The 17,602-nt window shown below is 54.2% G+C and overlaps 7 protein-coding genes across 7 annotated transcripts; 5 read left to right on the top strand and 2 right to left on the bottom strand.

The window, feature by feature from the left end:
- Window positions 1–93: 93 nt before the first annotated feature.
- PG985_013308 (uncharacterized protein) lies at window positions 94–1,119 on the bottom strand (the record flags this gene model as incomplete). The annotated part of the gene is made up of 1 exon (XM_066833074.1): window positions 94–1,119. One exon carries the CDS (start codon window positions 1,117–1,119, stop codon window positions 94–96), a length of 1,026 nt encoding a protein of 341 aa, XP_066677814.1.
- Window positions 1,120–1,748: 629 nt separating this feature from the next.
- PG985_013307 (5-methylthioadenosine/S-adenosylhomocysteine deaminase n1) lies at window positions 1,749–3,272 on the top strand (the record flags this gene model as incomplete). The annotated part of the gene is made up of 2 exons (XM_066833073.1): window positions 1,749–2,219; window positions 2,295–3,272. 2 exons carry the CDS (start codon window positions 1,749–1,751, stop codon window positions 3,270–3,272), a joined length of 1,449 nt encoding a protein of 482 aa, XP_066677813.1.
- Window positions 3,273–3,859: 587 nt separating this feature from the next.
- On the top strand, window positions 3,860–5,961 carry PG985_013306 (purine permease; the record flags this gene model as incomplete). The annotated part of the gene is made up of 5 exons (XM_066833072.1): window positions 3,860–4,039; window positions 4,115–4,794; window positions 4,869–5,285; window positions 5,462–5,582; window positions 5,650–5,961. The coding sequence occupies 5 exons, from the start codon at window positions 3,860–3,862 to the stop codon at window positions 5,959–5,961; spliced, it is 1,710 nt and encodes a 569-aa protein (XP_066677812.1).
- A 981-nt stretch (window positions 5,962–6,942) lies between these two features.
- PG985_013305 (uncharacterized protein) lies at window positions 6,943–7,721 on the top strand (the record flags this gene model as incomplete). The annotated part of the gene is made up of 2 exons (XM_066833071.1): window positions 6,943–7,453; window positions 7,501–7,721. 2 exons carry the CDS (start codon window positions 6,943–6,945, stop codon window positions 7,719–7,721), a joined length of 732 nt encoding a protein of 243 aa, XP_066677811.1.
- A 1,218-nt stretch (window positions 7,722–8,939) lies between these two features.
- Window positions 8,940–10,946, bottom strand: PG985_013304 (uncharacterized protein; the record flags this gene model as incomplete). The annotated part of the gene is made up of 3 exons (XM_066833070.1): window positions 8,940–10,697; window positions 10,756–10,783; window positions 10,843–10,946. 3 exons carry the CDS (start codon window positions 10,944–10,946, stop codon window positions 8,940–8,942), a joined length of 1,890 nt encoding a protein of 629 aa, XP_066677810.1.
- A 1,275-nt stretch (window positions 10,947–12,221) lies between these two features.
- PG985_013303 (DNA repair protein RAD16) lies at window positions 12,222–15,349 on the top strand (the record flags this gene model as incomplete). The annotated part of the gene is made up of 3 exons (XM_066833069.1): window positions 12,222–13,871; window positions 13,930–14,140; window positions 14,193–15,349. The coding sequence occupies 3 exons, from the start codon at window positions 12,222–12,224 to the stop codon at window positions 15,347–15,349; spliced, it is 3,018 nt and encodes a 1,005-aa protein (XP_066677809.1).
- An 813-nt stretch (window positions 15,350–16,162) lies between these two features.
- On the top strand, window positions 16,163–16,812 carry PG985_013302 (nuclear transport factor 2 domain-containing protein; the record flags this gene model as incomplete). Its single annotated transcript, XM_066833068.1, has 2 exons — window positions 16,163–16,211; window positions 16,301–16,812. The coding sequence occupies 2 exons, from the start codon at window positions 16,163–16,165 to the stop codon at window positions 16,810–16,812; spliced, it is 561 nt and encodes a 186-aa protein (XP_066677808.1).
- Window positions 16,813–17,602: the final 790 nt, after the last annotated feature.

Genomic DNA, 17,602 nt, shown 5'->3' with positions numbered 1-17,602 from the left:
ACCCCTTTTCGGAGACACATGCCAGGTTACCCGTCCCAGGTCCACCGTACTATGCTATCTTAGTTCGGTAGACAGCCCCAGCGACCCCTACCCCTAAGCCGTCGTCGCGGCCGCCACACCGTCCCTCAGTCCTTCCATCTTGACCTCCGCCTTCTTCGCCTCCAAAGCCGAGTAATTCCGCCTCATCGCCGCCTCCGTAAACTCCGACCCCGTGACCAGGGGATACTTCTTCAACGGCCCCTGAATGCGACAATCGGTATTGGGCTGATTAAAGTACGCCATCGAGTACCGCGGCCCGAAATAATCCGTCGCCGGGTCGGTGGGGGTCTTGACCCGGTGAAACGTCGACTTGAAGCGGTCGTCGGACCACGACATGAGCAGGTCCCCGATATTGCACACAACCTCCCCCGCCCGGGGCTCGACCCGGGTCCACACGTCGCCGCGCCCGAACGCCGTAAACACCTCGCGCCCGGGGCAGATCTCGAGCCCGCTCTGCCCCGGCCGCTGGAACAGCAGCGTCAGGAAGTCCCAGTCGGCGTGCGCGCCCGCGCGGTAGTAGTCGCGTGGCACGGGCCGCGCCGGGTCGAGGGCGAAGTAGTGCAGCAGGCGCAGCACGGTCTGGATGTTGGGTTTTGTTATATCGTGGTACTCGACGAAGTGGCGGTCGGGGAACCCGAGGCCGCGCGCGAAGCAGACCATCAGCCGCTCCGAGACGGCCTGCACTTTGTGCATGAAGGCGAGGCTCTGCTGCCGGAACCCGGCGAGCGCGGTCTCGGGGAGCCACATGCCGTCCATGGCGGCGCCGTACTGCATCTGGTACGACTCCTTCTGGTCGGGGACGCCGGTGCTGGGGCGGATCTGGGCGGCTTTCTCCCAGCCGACGTTGCGGCGCGAGAAGGGGACGGTGGCCTTGACGGCGTCCGGTAGGGCGAAGAAGCGGGCGGCGTTGTCGAATTGGGCCTCGATCTCTTCTGATGAGAGGCCGTGGTCGACTATCACGAAGAAGCCGTCCGTTTCTGCTGCGGCGACGAGCTCCTTGGTGATCTCGTCGATTCGGCTGTCGAAGTCGGCCAGCGAGATCTTGGGAATGCTCCGGTGGGCGTATTTTGTTGTGTCCATGGTGAAATGTTTGATTGGGCAAAAGTGTTCAAAATGAATATCACTAGACTACTCCAGTGGCTATGTCTCCTTAACTTGAGCAAAGGATCAGCAGCTGTAGCTTTATGTAAGTCTACAAGCTTGCCGAGTTGGCGGACTCGTTATTCCCTAGACTCAGGTTGGGCAGCCTATGAAAGTGTTGCCCCAACACTCTCGGTCCGTTCCTACTATATCTTGAAGAATGCGGGCGTGGGCTGCTAAAACATGTAGCGACAATGCTGGTATCATGAGGCAGATTCTGAAGATACGGGTTATCAATCCGGGGGTGGCCGCTGTGGATAAAACGGTGGTGGATAAAGTCCAGGCTATCTGTGGGGTTGGTGTTCCCCAGGCGGAGGAGGCCGCTCGGCAGATATGCCCCGAATCGAATGCATGCGGTATGCAGGCGGGCTGCAACTAACAATGCAGTTCGACCGATGTGTTCGTATTGACTAATTCGCTTGACGGAATGTTCGCAATGACATTATTAGGCACAATAAATGATATTTGGCCTTTACATTGCTGTTAGCATAATCTAAACTAATCATTCACACAGCCCGTATGAAGGGCACACACCGAGGACGCCCCTATCTGTATCGTTACACACCACCATGTCAGACATTTCTGGCAGTACTCTACTACGAGACGTCACCGTGATCACAGTAGACCAGCGCAGACGCATTATATTGAACGGCTTCATCTTAGTCCAAGATGGCCGCATAACCCACGTCTCATCCAAGCCCCCGGACAAACTACCGGAAGATGTTCGGATAATGTCACTACCAGGACGAATCGTCATACCCGGTCTTATCAACAGCCACGCGCATCTGGCGCAGTCCCTCCTGCGGGGGTTGGCCGAAGACCTTCCCCTGCACTCCTGGCTCTGCGATCGAATATGGCCGCTCGAGGCAGCCTACAGGGGCGAGGGAGACGCGGCGGATGGATATGTGGCGGCCAGACTGACCATAGGCGAGATGCTGCTGAGCGGCACCACATGCTTTCTCGAGGCCATGCTCACGCACGGCAGCGGGTTCGCCAACGTTGCGAGGGCCGTCTCCGAGATGGGCATTCGAGCATGTCTTGTAAGTCGCCCGAAATGCCTCCATCAGCTAATCACAAGCATGCTCAGTACTCGACTGACAAATGACGACGATAAGGGGAAACTCGTCAAGTTCGTAGAGACGAACCCAGCGCTGGGGATCGCGGACGCCAGGGACAAAGACCTAGACCACATGAGCATCCCGTCCCTTCTCGCAGCCCACTCCGAGTTCCACGGCACCTCCAACGACCGCATTCACGTATGGGCCGCCTGCGGCACCCCGCGCGGCGCCCCCCTATCCTCCTTCGCCGAAGCCGGGAAGGCGTGCCAGCAGCACGACATCGGCATCACCATGCACTGCGCCGAGGCCCCGCGCGACCTGTCCATATTCCGGGACGTGTACGGCGACAGGACGCCGATGCAGTTCTGCCGGGACGCCGGGCTTACGGGCCCCAAGACGGTGCTGGCGCACATGTGCCACCTAGACACGGATACCGACCTGGCCATCCTGAAGGCATCGCGGACCACGGTGGCGCACAACCCGACGAGCAACCTCAAGCTCGCGTCGGGCATCGCAGAGGTGGGCCCGATGCTCAGAGCGGGGGTTAATGTGGCGTTGGGGATGGACGGGGCACCTTGTAATAACTCGTACGATATTCTTAGGGAGATGCACCTCGCGTCCATCCTGCACAAGGGAAACCTACTCGATGCCGGGTCCATAGGCGCTCACGAGGCGCTGGAGATGGCCACGATTCGTGGGGCCAAGGCGCTGGGGTTGGAGACGGAAATTGGGAGTCTGGGAGTAGGGAAGAAGGCCGACTTGGTGGTTCTCGACGTGAGAGCGAGCTGGGCCGCACCCTGGAGCCCTGAAATGTTTCCTCGCGGTGGCATGGATCCTGTCAGCTTAGTTGTCGGTAGCTGTACAGGAAGAGACGTAACCCACGTCATGGTGGACGGTCGAATGCTCGTGGAAGACGGCAGGCTGCTCGTTGCAGATGAGAGCGCGATTGTTCAGTCGGCCAGACAGGCGGTGGCGGGCATCCAGGAGAGGAGTGGCGTGAGGGCTAGTTGGAAGGCCGGATGGGAATACGAATAAGGCTCTCGGTGCCATGCTCTTGAGATCAAGTAATATCGAAATCGAAACGTCTTCGATATTTCGATAGGTCGAGTGTCCTATTTGGCATTTCCGCCAAGATCCAGCACAAAGCTAGAATACAGGCTGTACCTCAACAAGGGGAACCGTAAACCAGATAGTGGATGACAGAGCCAGACCTTACACCTACCGGGAAAGGACCCATAAAGTGAAGGCCGGTTTGTGGCGACCAGCAACACAGCATTGGGTATTGCTTCTCGTGTATAAATCCCTGCAGTGTCTTACAGGGGTTGACTTTCCAAGCATCAAGCTTCCCCACACCGGCCAGCTCCGGGGTGATACGAAAGATACTGCAGCGTGCCTATCGAAGACAGCCAAGCCTTCGATACGACTGCCGGCATGGATCCTGGCATTTTGTATTCGGTCGTACAGATCGGCGGCCGACTATTCTATCCCGATAGTGATGTGGCATCGGAGAATGAGAACGAGAATACATAGAACAAATGCATCGTTATAAATGACTTGAGACGCATCTCCCTTTATTCGGAGTGGTGGAAAGGAAGCCACGGCCTGGCAACAGTCCCTGCGCAATGTCTGCCTCGAGTCCATTCTCGGAAAAAGAACCCAAAGCGACCAAGGAGTCAGAACCCCGCAACCCAGCCGGTCTCGGTTCCATTTCCGAGCGCAGTGCCATCAATCAAGGGCTCGATTCGAAGTTATCTTACCTCAAGTGGTATTTGACAAGCAAGGATGGCTGGCTGGGGGATTATGTGAGTGATGATGCTCCCTTTCGACTCTCCTCTAAGTGCAAACTGCAATGCGGGCCGCTTAACTTGTGATCGTAGGATTACTTATATCTCATTGCGCCCAATATATGGCCTTTGAACCGGAAGTATAAGCACCACAAGACACCATTCTACGGTCTCCATGACGAGGTGCCCATATTACTGACCGTCATCATGGGGCTTCAACATGCGCTATGCATGGTCGGGTCCATTGTGTCGCCCCCATTGGCCATCGCAAGCGGCGCCTTCCATCTGGACTCGTCGACGACGCAGTACATGGTCTCGGCGGCGTTCATCTTGGCCGGGATCGCGACGGCCCTCCAGGTGACTAGAGTGCATCTAGCCAAGACGCCCTTCTTCATTGGCACCGGGCTCCTGTCCGTGGTGGGCCCGACCTTTGATATTCTGCCCATTGCCTTCAACTACACCAGCCGGAGGTACAAAGACGGCAACTGTCCTACTGGTTCCGATGGTGCGCCGTTGCCATGTCCGGACGCATGGGGGGCCATCCTGGGATCCATGCTCTGCACGGTTTGGGTACAGATTCTGATGAGTTTCGTACCACCGAAGACTCTGAACCGAGTATTCCCAAAGGTGGTCACCGGCAGTTTGCTGTTGCTGGTCGGCATTTACCTCGTTGGGATCGGGATGCAGAATTGGGGTGGGAGTAGTAACTGCCATGGCGGCAGAGGCTTCTACGTCGTGTGCCCCGACACAACAGCCCCAAAACCATTGAGTTGGTAAGTTACGCCTTTACCCTCTTCCTGCATCACACAAGTAAGAAAGCACTGTGCTCATGTTTGGCGCGCGATAGGGGTCATCCGAAGCTGATAGGACTTGGGTTCGCCGTTTTTGTTTCCATTGTCCTGGTGGAGCAATTTGGGTCGCCCCTGATGAAGTCCTCGTCAGTCATCATCGGACTGTTCGTCGGCTGCCTCATCTCCGGCTTGACTGGCTACTGGTCCATGGCAAACATTCGGGCGGCGCCCGCCGTGACGTTCCTCTGGGTTCACACCTTCAAGTTGTCAGGAGACGGTGCATTGATATTGCCTCTGTTGATCATGTTTGTCTGCGAGGCAGTTTCATGCATGCCGGATATCCTCGCCACGGCCGAAATCAGCAATGTCGACATCGAGGGCACTGAGTTCAACTCCCGGGTCCAAGGAGGCATCCTATGTGACGGCCTCGGCAGCTTGATCAGCGCTTTGGGGACTGGGCCACCTATGGTCAGGTAGGATTCCAACTACCAGCTCTGGGATGTGATGGGCACGAGTTCTAACAGATCAAAAGCCAAGCAGGTAATAACGGAGTCATATCTCTGACGGGATGTGCCTCGAGGAGGGCAGGTTGGTGTGCCGCAGGTTTTCTTATCCTCATGGTGAGTGACACTGGGCCAACGCTACATAGGCTCCCAGTTAAGCTGACGATGCTGCCCCAGGGGATCTTTGGAAAATTCGGAGCGGTCTTTGGATCAATGCCTCCATCGGTCCTGGGGGGTATGCAGGTTTTCCTTTGTTCAACCATAGCCGTAAGTTGCTCCGAGGGCAATCCCCTGCCGGATGCGTAGTTGACACCATTAACGCGGCGACGTACAGGTTGCTGGATTGCGCGTGCTGAGCTTGGTAAGATACACGAGACGCAACCGATTCATCTTGACGGCGGCGCTGGGTGTCGGGTTCCTCGACATTGTGCAGCCAGGCTGGTTCTCTCAGATTCTGACTTACGATGGCGATAATGTCGCCCTGGCTGGTTTTGAGCAAGGTATCAACTTGATCGTCGAAACGCCTTTCATTGTTGCTGCAGTCATCGGGGTCTTCCTCAATCTGGTTCTCCCTGAAGACGCGAGCCAGATGGATGACTTCATCAAAGATCAATCAGGTCATGCGATCATGGAGAAACAGAACTAATGGGGATGCCTGGGAAAGTTGGGTGGGTGCTGGGGATAATACTTGGTCTTGTCGCTGCGCCCCCTCATGTTCGCCCTCGAAATCGGACGGAAGTCCGGCTAGCACTATGTTACACTTTCGTCAAGCGGGCGGCTTAGACATAACCCAAAGTCTTATTGTTCCGAATTCCTGTATGTGGTAGATAGGAAATTGCCCAGTTATGGTCGGGCATGGTGCATCCATATATTTCACGATGCGGACCATGGAGAAGAAGTTGGGTTACAGGGGGGCGGATTGGGGACAGAGAAGATATGATGAGTGAGTGAGCGAGGTCAAGTCTCGGCCGTTCCTGCCATGCTACGCTCGCTGGCTTGGTCGGACAGTATTCTCCTCGAGGTAAGACAAGCCCGCGCAACCCGCGGCAGATAAGTCGGGTTAAATGACGGGTTCCATGTTGTCTACAATATTCTGCAATATTCCGCAAAATAAATACGATAAAACTGGGAAATAATAACAGGAGATGTGACCAACTACGTTTCTCATATTTCTTTTGCCCTGTAAGAGGGTAATTGCTAATACCCTCAGGGTAAGAGCTACCCCTGTTTGCCTTAGAGTGCCAGACAGCCAGAATTGAGTGCCGGGGAAGACAGGCCACGTCTGGTAGGTCCAGTGGGCGCAGTGGATGTGCAGCACGCTAGGCCCCTTAGAATGGACCAGTGACGGTATAGGCGGCAAGTACCTCGTACCGACGCGAACACCCATGCCATGCCCAAGCTGCTGGCGGAAGCGCGTCTCATCAATCAATCAGTATTTGCGACCAAAGCTGCTGCAACCGCACCCTCTGCCCTCTTCCCCCCAGCTTTCCCAATTTTCTCCCATTTAATTTTTCTATTTTCCTCCCATCATCAACCATCGTCGCATCCTCTAACAAGACTTGCGACCCGAATTCTGCCATTTTTTCCGACTTTGTAAGAATTTTGTTCTTGCAATTGCCCCAGCACAATGGCGCCAGCTAGACCTACCCGCGGCCGTCCTTCGGGACGCGAACCTCGCGCAGCTGCCGCCACCCCCAAGAAGGCCGAGCCCGTCACGGCGGCCGAGTCTGGCGAGCCCCCCGTCAAGCGCGGCCGTGGCAGACCCCCGAAGAACGGCGTGAGCAAGGTCGTCAAGCCTGCCCCCTCCGGACGTCCCCGCGGTCGCCCCCCGATGGACCCCTCCAAGAAGAAGGCACCCGCGTCCCCCAAGGAGCCCTCGGGCCGGGGCCGTGGCCGCCCTCCCAAGTCGGACGCCGAGAAGGCCGCTACCCCCAAGAAGGCCGGCGCCACCCCCAAGAAGCTCACCACCTCTGCTTCCAAGAAGGCCGCCACCGCCAGCGCCAACAATGCCCGGACGGCGCGCGCAAGCAAACGCAAGAGCACCGATCCCGTCGATAACGGCGACGAGGAGGAGCAGGACGAGGACATGGATGAGGACGCCGACGCCGTCGTCGATGACGAGGAGGAGGACCACGCTGGTGAGTCCAACGCGTAGCTTGGACGCGTTCGTTCTCGTGGCGCACAGGAGCTGCTTTCTGCTGTGGTGCACGGACGCGTTCGGCCAAACCCCCCTTTGGTGCTCGCTCACCAACCATCATCCATCGAACAGACAGTGACATGGACCTTGGAGCCGAGGCTGATGTGAACGCTCGCATCGCTCTAGACGACGATGAGGATGAAGACGATGATGCGCCGGGTTACGTGGCAGGCGATGTTGATGTTCCCGAGGTAAACCACCCCGTATAACCCTTTTCTTAGCCGCCCCTGGGCCTATCGACGTGTTCTGACCAACGTCCTCAATAGGACGATTAGAGCATCACCCCGCGACCACAAGCACCATACCTGAAAGGCCTCCTTGCTAGCGCTTTTCGGAGGATAAGTGGCGTTCAAGGCGGTCCGCAACAACAACAACAAACTTGAGTCTACGGGATGAATGGTTGTTTTTCCTTGGTCGGCACACCGAGGAGTGAATGGATATGTATGCGACGGTACGGAGTAAGCGTTTGGTTTTCGTGTTTTTGCTTGGGAAACAGGAATACAGGAAGCGCCGCTTGGTACTGCTTCCAAATACTTGTTGTTTTAGTTTCATGAGGGAATGGAATATATCGAAGTTCTGCCCGCCGTTGCCGCCCCTTTCGTTGATCATCGTGAAATGCATGTCATGCTAGTCCGTCAATTTGGGTCCGGTATACACTCCGGGGCTGCATAGCATAGCATGCCGTGCGCTTAGTTGGGTCGCCTGCATCAAGCCAGGTTATATGCATACTAATCGACCTCGCAGGGTCGAATCCCAGCGCAACGCAAAGACGGTCCAGAGGATTCATCAATGGCCCCTACAACTCAATGATCCAATTATTTGAGAACATGCAAAGACTAGCGTTACCATAGCATCAAACTGAACCGTACACTCCCTAGAGGACCTCGGCATCATGACTACCACGTCTCATGTAAGGTGCGGAGATGTGATAGATATTATGCCAGAATCGAGGCCTTTTACTACTGCCTGCCCCTTTCTATAACCACTACTTCCAGCGGACTATATATGCAATTGATGACACACAATGCACCGAGACTTCTGTCGCGTAAGATATATGGCCCCAGAAAGGCGTCTGCATCTCTAATCATGCTTGATTCGCAACGCCTTGACTGCAAATTCTCTCCCTCGCTTGTACCAGAGACAGATAAGGGTCCATTTCAGGCCCAGTTTTGACAAGGAACACCACCAACATGAGGAATACATGAGGCCTTGGGTCGTTCGTCTATTATTATTCCTAAAGCCACTGGACATGCCCTCGGCCACATTAGAAATATAACTCAGGCTACCACTACAGATCAACTACAGAAACATATCAAAGCAAAGGCTCTCTAGCAACCCCTTCATCATCGTACACCATATCCCCAGGTCCAGGGTGCTGCATCCCTGTGCATACAGTATCGTTTATCAGCTCGACTGGCTTGACATGATCAATCCTCAGTACCCTCGATTTCCATGCCCATCGCGTTGGGCATACCAACAAGAATCCTTCCCTTGGGTACTCGTACTTCCTTCAACTTCATGCAACCAAAGACGTTGAGGTTCTTCAGCTTCGGGCATGTCCGGAAGATGCATCCCACAACAAAGTCGGTCACCTCCTCACAGAAACTGATCTCCATGTTTTCCAGTTCAGGATATTCCTTTTCGAGTGAGAACACATCCTCGAAGGCCTCCCGACTGATATGCCGGCAAGCATGAACATTCAGCTGCTTCAGAGACTTCCCAGAGTGACTCATCAGAGCGCGGAAGCCATCAGAGCAGAGCCCGTTCAGATGGGCATTCTCTCGAGGCTTGGAGGAGTCAACGTGTCGGCACTTCTCAAAATCGATGAACGTAAGTGGCTTGTTGGCCCAGTTCTTGAACAGTCTTACAAAGCCTGCATCCGTCATGACCTCACTGTGAGTGATGCGAAGCTTGCGAAGCAATGTGCAGTTTTCGTGGATCGCATCAAGCACGCGGTCATCCAGGTCTGCGAGGCTTTCGCCCGTGAGTGACAGAGTCCGTAGGTTTCGGCCTATGCTGTTAATGACTTTAACGTAAGGCTCAGTTGAGGTAGGCGTGATCAGCTGGATGCTAAGGTGCTCCAGTTCATTGAGTTCAGATATATGCTCGATTCCCACATCTGTAACTTGCTGATTGTGGGCAATCTTGAGGCACTTGAGAGCTGGGCAGGTATCCTTCAACGTAGCGGTGAAATTATCACCGACATGTTTGTCCGTGAAGTAGACTCGAAGAGCTTTCAAATGCTTTCCTTTGGCCACAAGGAATCTCTTCCAGGCCTCTTCCGAGACGAGGTTGGCACCGTGAAGATAAAGACTGTCGAGGGGTGTTTGTCGGGTGATGAGGTAGTCCATGACTTCGTCTTTGAACTGGATGGCGTTTTTGAGCTTGAGGTTCTTCAGCTTTGGGACCATCTGGAAGATGCGGGTCAAGTCATCAGCCCCCAGCTTTGCGGCATCGTAGACTGTGACGTCCTCATAGCCAGACTGAAGAAACAGGTTCAGGCTCATCGGGGTCAGAATACGGCGTTTGGCAACCTGACGAGCGACGCGATCTACAATCTGAGCCGGCACGTCTCCAAGGTCATCGGCGAGGTCGATATTGTTCACTAACGTCGAGATGCACATTGTCATCAAGCTCTTGCATCCGATGACACCATCCAGGCGGTTGCTTGCAACTTGTCGTCTAGCAGTGCCTCGCGCCGCCACCTTCTTCTTCTTCTTCTGTGCCTGCTCGTCTTTGTCGTCTTGGGCAAGTTCCTTCCCACACTTATTGCATAATAGGCCACCGTTGGGACCAGCACGCGAGTAAGGAGTGACGGTGAAACGCTTGTCGCATATCTCGCAGTTCTCCATCTGACCAGGCAGCGGCGCGGCTCTCTCAGCAAGAATGGCTTCGGCTATGCCATCTGAATCAGAGTCCTCGTCCTGCCGCTTGCGCTTCTTGAAAGCTTTGCTTTTCTTGATCTTATCAATAGCAGCGGCCTGTGACTTGCGCTTCTTCTCTGCTGCCTTGTCGGCAGCAGTGGCGACTTGGACGGCCTCCTCGGCCTCGGCTACCTGAGTGGCATCTCCATTCCCAGCAGTGCTAGAGGCGCCTGCATCAGCGGTCTGGACGTTAGATGCATTGGCTGCATTCCGACGAGCTTCAGCATCTTCACGGATCCTGTTCGCTGAGATGTTTTGGGACTACAATCATATTGTCAGCACAAACTGGAGGAACGGCATGGGATAATGTTGTACTCACAGCCAAAAAGTCCGTCAATGCAGAGTGGCTACGATAAAAAGTCAGTGGGAAATCCTCATCGTTGAAGGATGAAATGGGTACACTTACGGGCCTCTTATGGCCCGACCAGCTCGTTGTTGACGGTTGCTCCTTTGGGAAGATGTCAGTTCATGAAATGTGAGATGGAACCTGTAGCTTTTAGAAATTTCCATCATTATCATCATCAAACTTACATGGTGAAGGTGGAGGGTAACACTCAGCCTGGCGCTCTTCTGGTATAGAATCGCTCTGGTTTGTATAGAAAGCCAGAAAATCCACCCTCCTGTACTGACTTCAAAGAGGAATTTCAAGTGGAAGTTGTATGCCGTAGCTTATGTAGCCTGGATTGGGCAAAGTAGGCAGGCAGCTTGCCTTAATAAGGAGTGACAGAACGTACAGTTCGAGGTGATGGCTTTGTCAAGACGACAACAGGTTGTGAAGAGTGTCGTACACCCAAAAGCTTTTCTGGTTGAGAGGTCCCAAACCACTACCAGTGACAGAAACCAAACTTGCTCAATCGGTCTGGCAGCCTGGCTGGCAGTTTGATTCTACCTATCGGGGATAATGAGATAGATCCCTGCCACTTGAACAATGGAAATCTTAGTCGCGGAATTGCCACTTGGTGGACGCGTTGAGTGAGTGCATCATTCAAGTGGGCGGGCTACTGGGCGGTCGGTCGCTGGTTGCTGGCTCGATGGCGGGCACTAGCTCAGGCAGGTTTCAGCGGGGTACATGTAGCCTAGAATAAGTCGGACAAGGGAAGGTACAGGTACCTTGCATGCCAGCTACAAAGCGTGTGTCACTGCCCTGATTGGCCGAGACAAAGAAGTAGATCAACTAAAACGATTCGCACGATCCAGTACCCCATTCAGCCCGTCTCGCCGTCTGCAGGAGTGGAGCTGGTTTCTGCCTGGAGTTGACAGGGGACCAGCGACCAAGCGACTTCTTTAATTGAATGCAGGCCAAACCGAGCTAAAGTCACCTGCTCTCGTGGTAGCAGCGCGAACTGCCCCTCCGTTGCTTCTTCCCAATATCGCCACCCTCTAAAGGCGAATCGAGCTCGCAGAGTTCAGATTTTCCATCCCAATTCAGTTGATCCCCATCCTGTCCATCTCTCAGTTTTGTCATGTTGGCCTGAGATTTTCAGCTCATACACGTTTGATTGGTCTCCCAGAACTCAGGTCGACCGGCCAATCGTTCACTTCTGCCATTCAACTGTCGGCCCCTGTACTTTTATTTTCTTTGGGTTCATTGTCAACCGCAAAGGCTTCCTTCATTTACACTCTACCCTCACCGTCACTTTCTTCCACCCACTCGTCACTGTCTTTCCTACATGGCAAGTCCCATCGCTTGAGTGTGTGTGTCCTGTTGCGCCTTACCTTCACTTTTCACGAATCTCTTCTGTGGTTTCCGTTCTCTCTATTACGTAACCACATGCACATGCGATAATGGCACCTCGTACAAGACGCTCCCTAGCTTTGGGTGATCAGGATGGCCTTGACAGCGCCCCAGTGGCACCGACGCCCCCTAAGAGAGGTCGCGGCAGACCACCCAAGGCGAAAGCCCCTGCGGTTGAGTCCGAGTCTGTCTCGTCGGCCCTCAGTCCCGCGCAGTCAGTTTCCGAGAGCGGCGAGTACTCAACACCAGCTACAAGCAATGCTGTGACTCCAGCTCCTTCCGTTGTAACGAAGCAGACCGCCACCAAACCCGCACGTCGCTCTCTTGTTGTGGAACTTCCAAGTTTCCCAACCGGTGAAGAAGACCCTTCGGATGAAGACGACGAAAAGCCTAAGGGCTTTGGTTCGCTCTCTTCAAGAGCTAGACGAGCCCGAAAGCCTACTAAGTCCACTTCGTACGTTATTGGCGATTTAGAAGATGATGACGGGTTCGGGCTCGATGGCAACAACTCTCCAGACGGAGCTCTGGCCCGACGTCTTCAGCGAGAAGAGGACATGAAAGCTGTCGATGAGATCACGGTAAAGCCTTCAAGCTCGAAACCCCCTCCCAGAAGAAGTGCTAGGACCTCGACTGTGGCTAAGGTGGACGACGATGATGAGGAATACCTTCAAGATGTGATCAGGAACCTCCCCCCGGCATCTGACGTGAAGGGCAAGGGCAAGGCTCCGGCTGGAACGAAGCGAAAATATCCCGGCAATTCACAGCCCGCAGTCATCGCCGACTCGGCTGATGAGCAAGAGGACGATGATGAGGCAGACTACGACTTCGAAGAGGATGACGATGAGCCATTGCGGATCTCGGCACCTGCACGGAAGAAGGCCAAAACCACGCAAGGGCCGCCCGCCGTTGACCCTCTCGATAGTGAAGACGAGGTTATGGCCACGGTCACGCGCCGGAACCGACGTCAAGTCTCACTCCCGACTAGTGATGAGGAGGAATACCATGACGCTTTGGAGGACGATGACAGTGCCTTCAGTTCTGCAGATGAAGCCAATGATGGGGGCCCGACAAGACAAGACTTCCTTGAACAACGCCGGCAATACAGACTTCCTGCCAGCGAGAAAAGGCAGAAAAAAGCCCGTCAAACTCTCGAGTCAAACCACCCAGTATTGAAGACCATGTGGAAGGATCTTGAGAACATGCCCGTTCTCAAAGCAGGAAGGGCTAACCAACCCATGTCGATCTCACGACAGCTCAAGCCCTTCCAGCTCGAAGGTCTTGCTTGGATGAAGGCCATGGAAGGTCTGGAGTGGAAGGGAGGTCTTCTTGGTGATGAAATGGGACTGGGCAAAACCATCCAGGCCGTCTCGCTCATCATGTCAGATTACCCGGCAAAGAAGCCCTCACTGGTCTTGGTTCCGCCGGTTGCTTTGATGCAGTGGACAGCTGAGATTGAGTCGTACACCGACGGCAAGCTCAAGACCCTCATCTTCCACGGCACCAACGCGAAAGCCAAGAACATGACAAGCGCCCAGCTCAAAAAGTTCGACGTCCTCCTCATGTCCTACAATAGCTTGGAATCTATATATCGCAAGCAGGAGAAGGGTTTCAAGCGCAAAAATGGCCTTTACAAAGAGAAGAGCGCCATCCATTCGATCCAGTTCCATCGAGTGATTCTGGATGAGGCCCATTGCATCAAGGTTGGTTACAAATTATCTTCAATTATTCGCAAACGATACCAGCTAACACTGCTTGCAGACGCGAACTACCATGACGGCAAAGGCTTGCTTTGCCCTCAAAGTCGATTATCGTTGGTGCCTCACCGGTACGCCTCTACAGAACCGCATTGGGGAGTTCTTCTCCTTAATCCGGTTCCTTAACATCAAGCCGTTTGCCTCATATCTCTGCAAGAACTGCCCGTGTTCGACTCTGGAATGGTCTATGGACGAGAACGGTAGATGCAACCACTGTATGTCACCCGCCTTGTTTTGTTTGTGTTTGCTCTGACTAACGAGACCCAGGCTCTCATAACTCGATGCGGCACGTGTCTGTATTTAACCAAGAGCTCTTGAACCCCATTCAGAAGTACGGCAATCGTGGCGAGGGCAAGGAGGCCTTTGTAAAGCTGCGCCTTATGACGGACAGGATCATGCTGCGGCGCCTGAAGAAAGACCACACTGACTCTATGGAGCTCCCTGTCAAGGAGATCTACGTCGACCGCCAATTCTTCGGTGAAGAAGAGAATGATTTTGCCAATAGTATCATGTCTAGCGGTCAACGCAAGTTCGATACTTACGTGGCGCAGGGTGTTCTTCTGAACAACTATGCCAACATTTTCGGTCTGATCATGCAAATGCGTCAGGTTGCCGACCATCCTGATCTGATCTTGAAGAAGTCTAGTGAGGGCGGACAGAATGTCCTGGAGTGCTGTATCTGCGACGAACCTGCCGAGGAAGCGATTCGATCCCGATGCAAGCACGACTTCTGCCGCTCCTGTGCCAAGAGCTATGTCAACTACCAAGACCAGCCTTCTTGCCCCAAGTGTCACATACCCCTCTCCATCGATCTGGAGCAGCCAGAGATTGAGCAGGATGAGGCCCTTGTCAAGAAGTCCTCGATCATCAACCGCATCAAGATGGAGAACTGGACTTCGTCGTCCAAAATCGAGCTTCTGGTGCACGAGATCCATCGCATGCGCAAGGACAACGGAACTCATAAGTCGATCATCTTCTCACAGTTCACCACCATGCTGCAACTGATCGAGTGGCGTTTGCGCCGTGCTGGCATCACTACTGTTATGCTTGACGGCAGCATGTCGCCTGCTCAACGACAAGCATCCATCAACCACTTCATGACCAACGTGGATGTTGAGTGTTTCCTTGTGTCGCTGAAGGCGGGTGGTGTAGCCCTTAACTTGACCGAGGCCTCACGTGTGTTTATTGTCGATCCTTGGTGGAATCCTGCCGCCGAATGGCAGTCGGCGGATCGATGTCACCGCATTGGCCAGACTCGGCCTTGTATCATCACACGCCTTTGCATTGAGGACTCGGTCGAAAGTCGTATGGTACTTCTCCAGGAGAAGAAAACCAACATGATCAACTCGACAATCAACTCGGATGATGCAGCTATGGAGTCCTTGACTCCTGAAGATCTCCAATTTCTCTTCAGAGGAAGTTAGATGTTGGGCTCTTGTATCGACTTGCACCATTTGCAAGTTATCGAGTTCACGGCTTGAAGGTACTCTACGTTTGCAATGTAGTAGAGGAGAGTTGTCCATCTGGCCTCGTCAGATAAACGAGAAGTGTAAGATGGCTACTTTGTATGAATTATGCAGTTGCTTTTATTGTATGATTGATAGGAGTATGCGGAAGGAGATACCTGACTGGCTTGGCATGAGAGACGGAAAGCGGTTGCGACTATACCCTGATTGTGGTCGACTGATTTGCAGCTAGCTTTAATGAGACCTAATGAACATGAACAATAACCCGTAGCGCATGACGTGGCCTGATTCTCGTCTGAATCAATTTATTGCTGTGATTCTAATGTCGATTGATTATGTATCTAGGCACTTTTGGTCCCTTTCCATCTCCTCGTGTGGTTCGTCGCCCTACCAAGATGTAAGATGCGAGATAGGGTTTGTTCAAAGAACGGGCAATTTGGCAGAAAACCGTCCGCAACCAGAGAAACCATCTCTCGACGAAGCAACCGTCGTCTCGTACAAAGCTACTTATTTGTTACCTAGGACATCTCTTGGTCTCCCGACCAGATCATTCATTGATTTGTTTCGTTCACTCCCCGACACCGACAGTACCGTGTTGTCCTTTTGCCTGATTATTTCCAGCAGGTGCAACTCCAGGTCTCTATAAAAAGGTCCGTCCCCATTGGGCCTTCCTTTTTTAGTGGGGGTCCAGCACCGGATTTGTACATACAAGTCAACTTCAAGATCGGATTTGCCTACCTGCCACCCAACATCCCACCAATCACAGACACCATGTCACAGCAAGCAAGTTTAACGGTGCAGGCCAAAGTCGCCAGCGAAGGTAAGCAGCAGCAGCAACCGGAAGATTTGGAGTCTACGTTTTTGAGATGGAGAGCAGACCGGAGCTAACCATGCAATGCACGAGCGCAGCCGCGCAAATCTTTGTGGACAGCTTCTACGAGACCCTCAACCGCGGCCGGAGCCCCGCGCAGCACTACGTGTCGGCGTCGACCAAGCTGACGACGGTCGGCGGTCTGACGCCCGACATCAGCGTCAACGGCCGCGTCTGCGGCGCAGGTGGCGCCGAGGCAGGCGGCCCCGTGGCCGAGTACGAGAAGCTGCTCGAGGCCCAGGGCTCGCCCGTCCACTACGAGATCCACTCGTTCGACGCGCAGCCGCTCAACCCCAACTACGTCATCGGGCTGACGCCGGCGGAGCAGGCGCAGCCGGTCAGCAGCACGCGGGAGCGCGACGTGGCGGAGCGGCTGAGCTTCAGCGTCCAGGTCTCGGGCGCCGTCAAGCTCGGCAAGGGCGAGGACGTCGCGGAGAAGGACTTCAACGAGGCGTTTGTGCTCGTGCCGCACTGGGAGGCCCACGGCCGCAACGCGTCCAGGAACATGCGCAAGTACCTGATCGTCTCCCAGAACTTCCGGTCCTCTTAGCGGTGGGATTGAGGAGGTGGAGCAAGGGCGCGGAGGAATTGGGGTGGGAGATGACAGCAGAGGAACGAGGCCTGTGGTATAAATAGGAAAGGGATGCATGATCATGAATGCATTTGGCGAAATGCGCGAAGTGTCAAGGCGTTTTGACTAGAACCGAAGGAAGGCGCAGCTAAGCTTCTCCCGTCCGACACAGCGCATAGTTACATACATGAACGTCGTCGGATGGTGAACCGGCTACCATTCATGCACCGAGATCCAGTTGTTGATTTGCACTAATAGCTATCATGTGAAACGCACCTCGCAGTCCATGATGATGACCATCTTTTGTTGATCGGATGTACACATGTTGCACGTATAGGGTAATTCTAGGGTAAGAGAAAGTCAAGCAGAGCTTCACCTGACCACTCAGGTCTAGCAGCCTGCTGATCCGAGTATAGGGTAATTCTAGGGTAATGGAAATGCTGGCGGTTGAGCCCCGGGAACCTGGATGGGGAAGCTCTTTATGAGCTTGAGCCTGAGCGCCACGGCTTCTTGCGGCAAGCGGCGGGTGCTAAGCTGTTCGTGGAGCCAAAAGTCTGGGGAAATGCAGGCCAATACCAAACTGCTCCTGATGACGGAAAGGACCTGCATGAGAAATCATGGTACGGTTCACTGCAGGGAGACACGATGTTATATCATATCACGGCCGTTGGCAGGGCCGCGTGCTGCAGTCATAGGTTGGGCCGGCCGGGATAGGTCGACACACGTATGTGACCTAACCAATGGGGTACACAATCTACGCCCTGCGCCC

This window comes from Apiospora marii, assembly GCF_038362585.1.
Source record: "Apiospora marii strain CBS 49790 chromosome Unknown utg000011l_segment0_segment0, whole genome shotgun sequence".
NCBI classification, from domain to species: domain Eukaryota; kingdom Fungi; phylum Ascomycota; class Sordariomycetes; order Amphisphaeriales; family Apiosporaceae; genus Apiospora; species Apiospora marii.
This window is presented reverse-complemented; position numbering and strand designations above follow the sequence as displayed.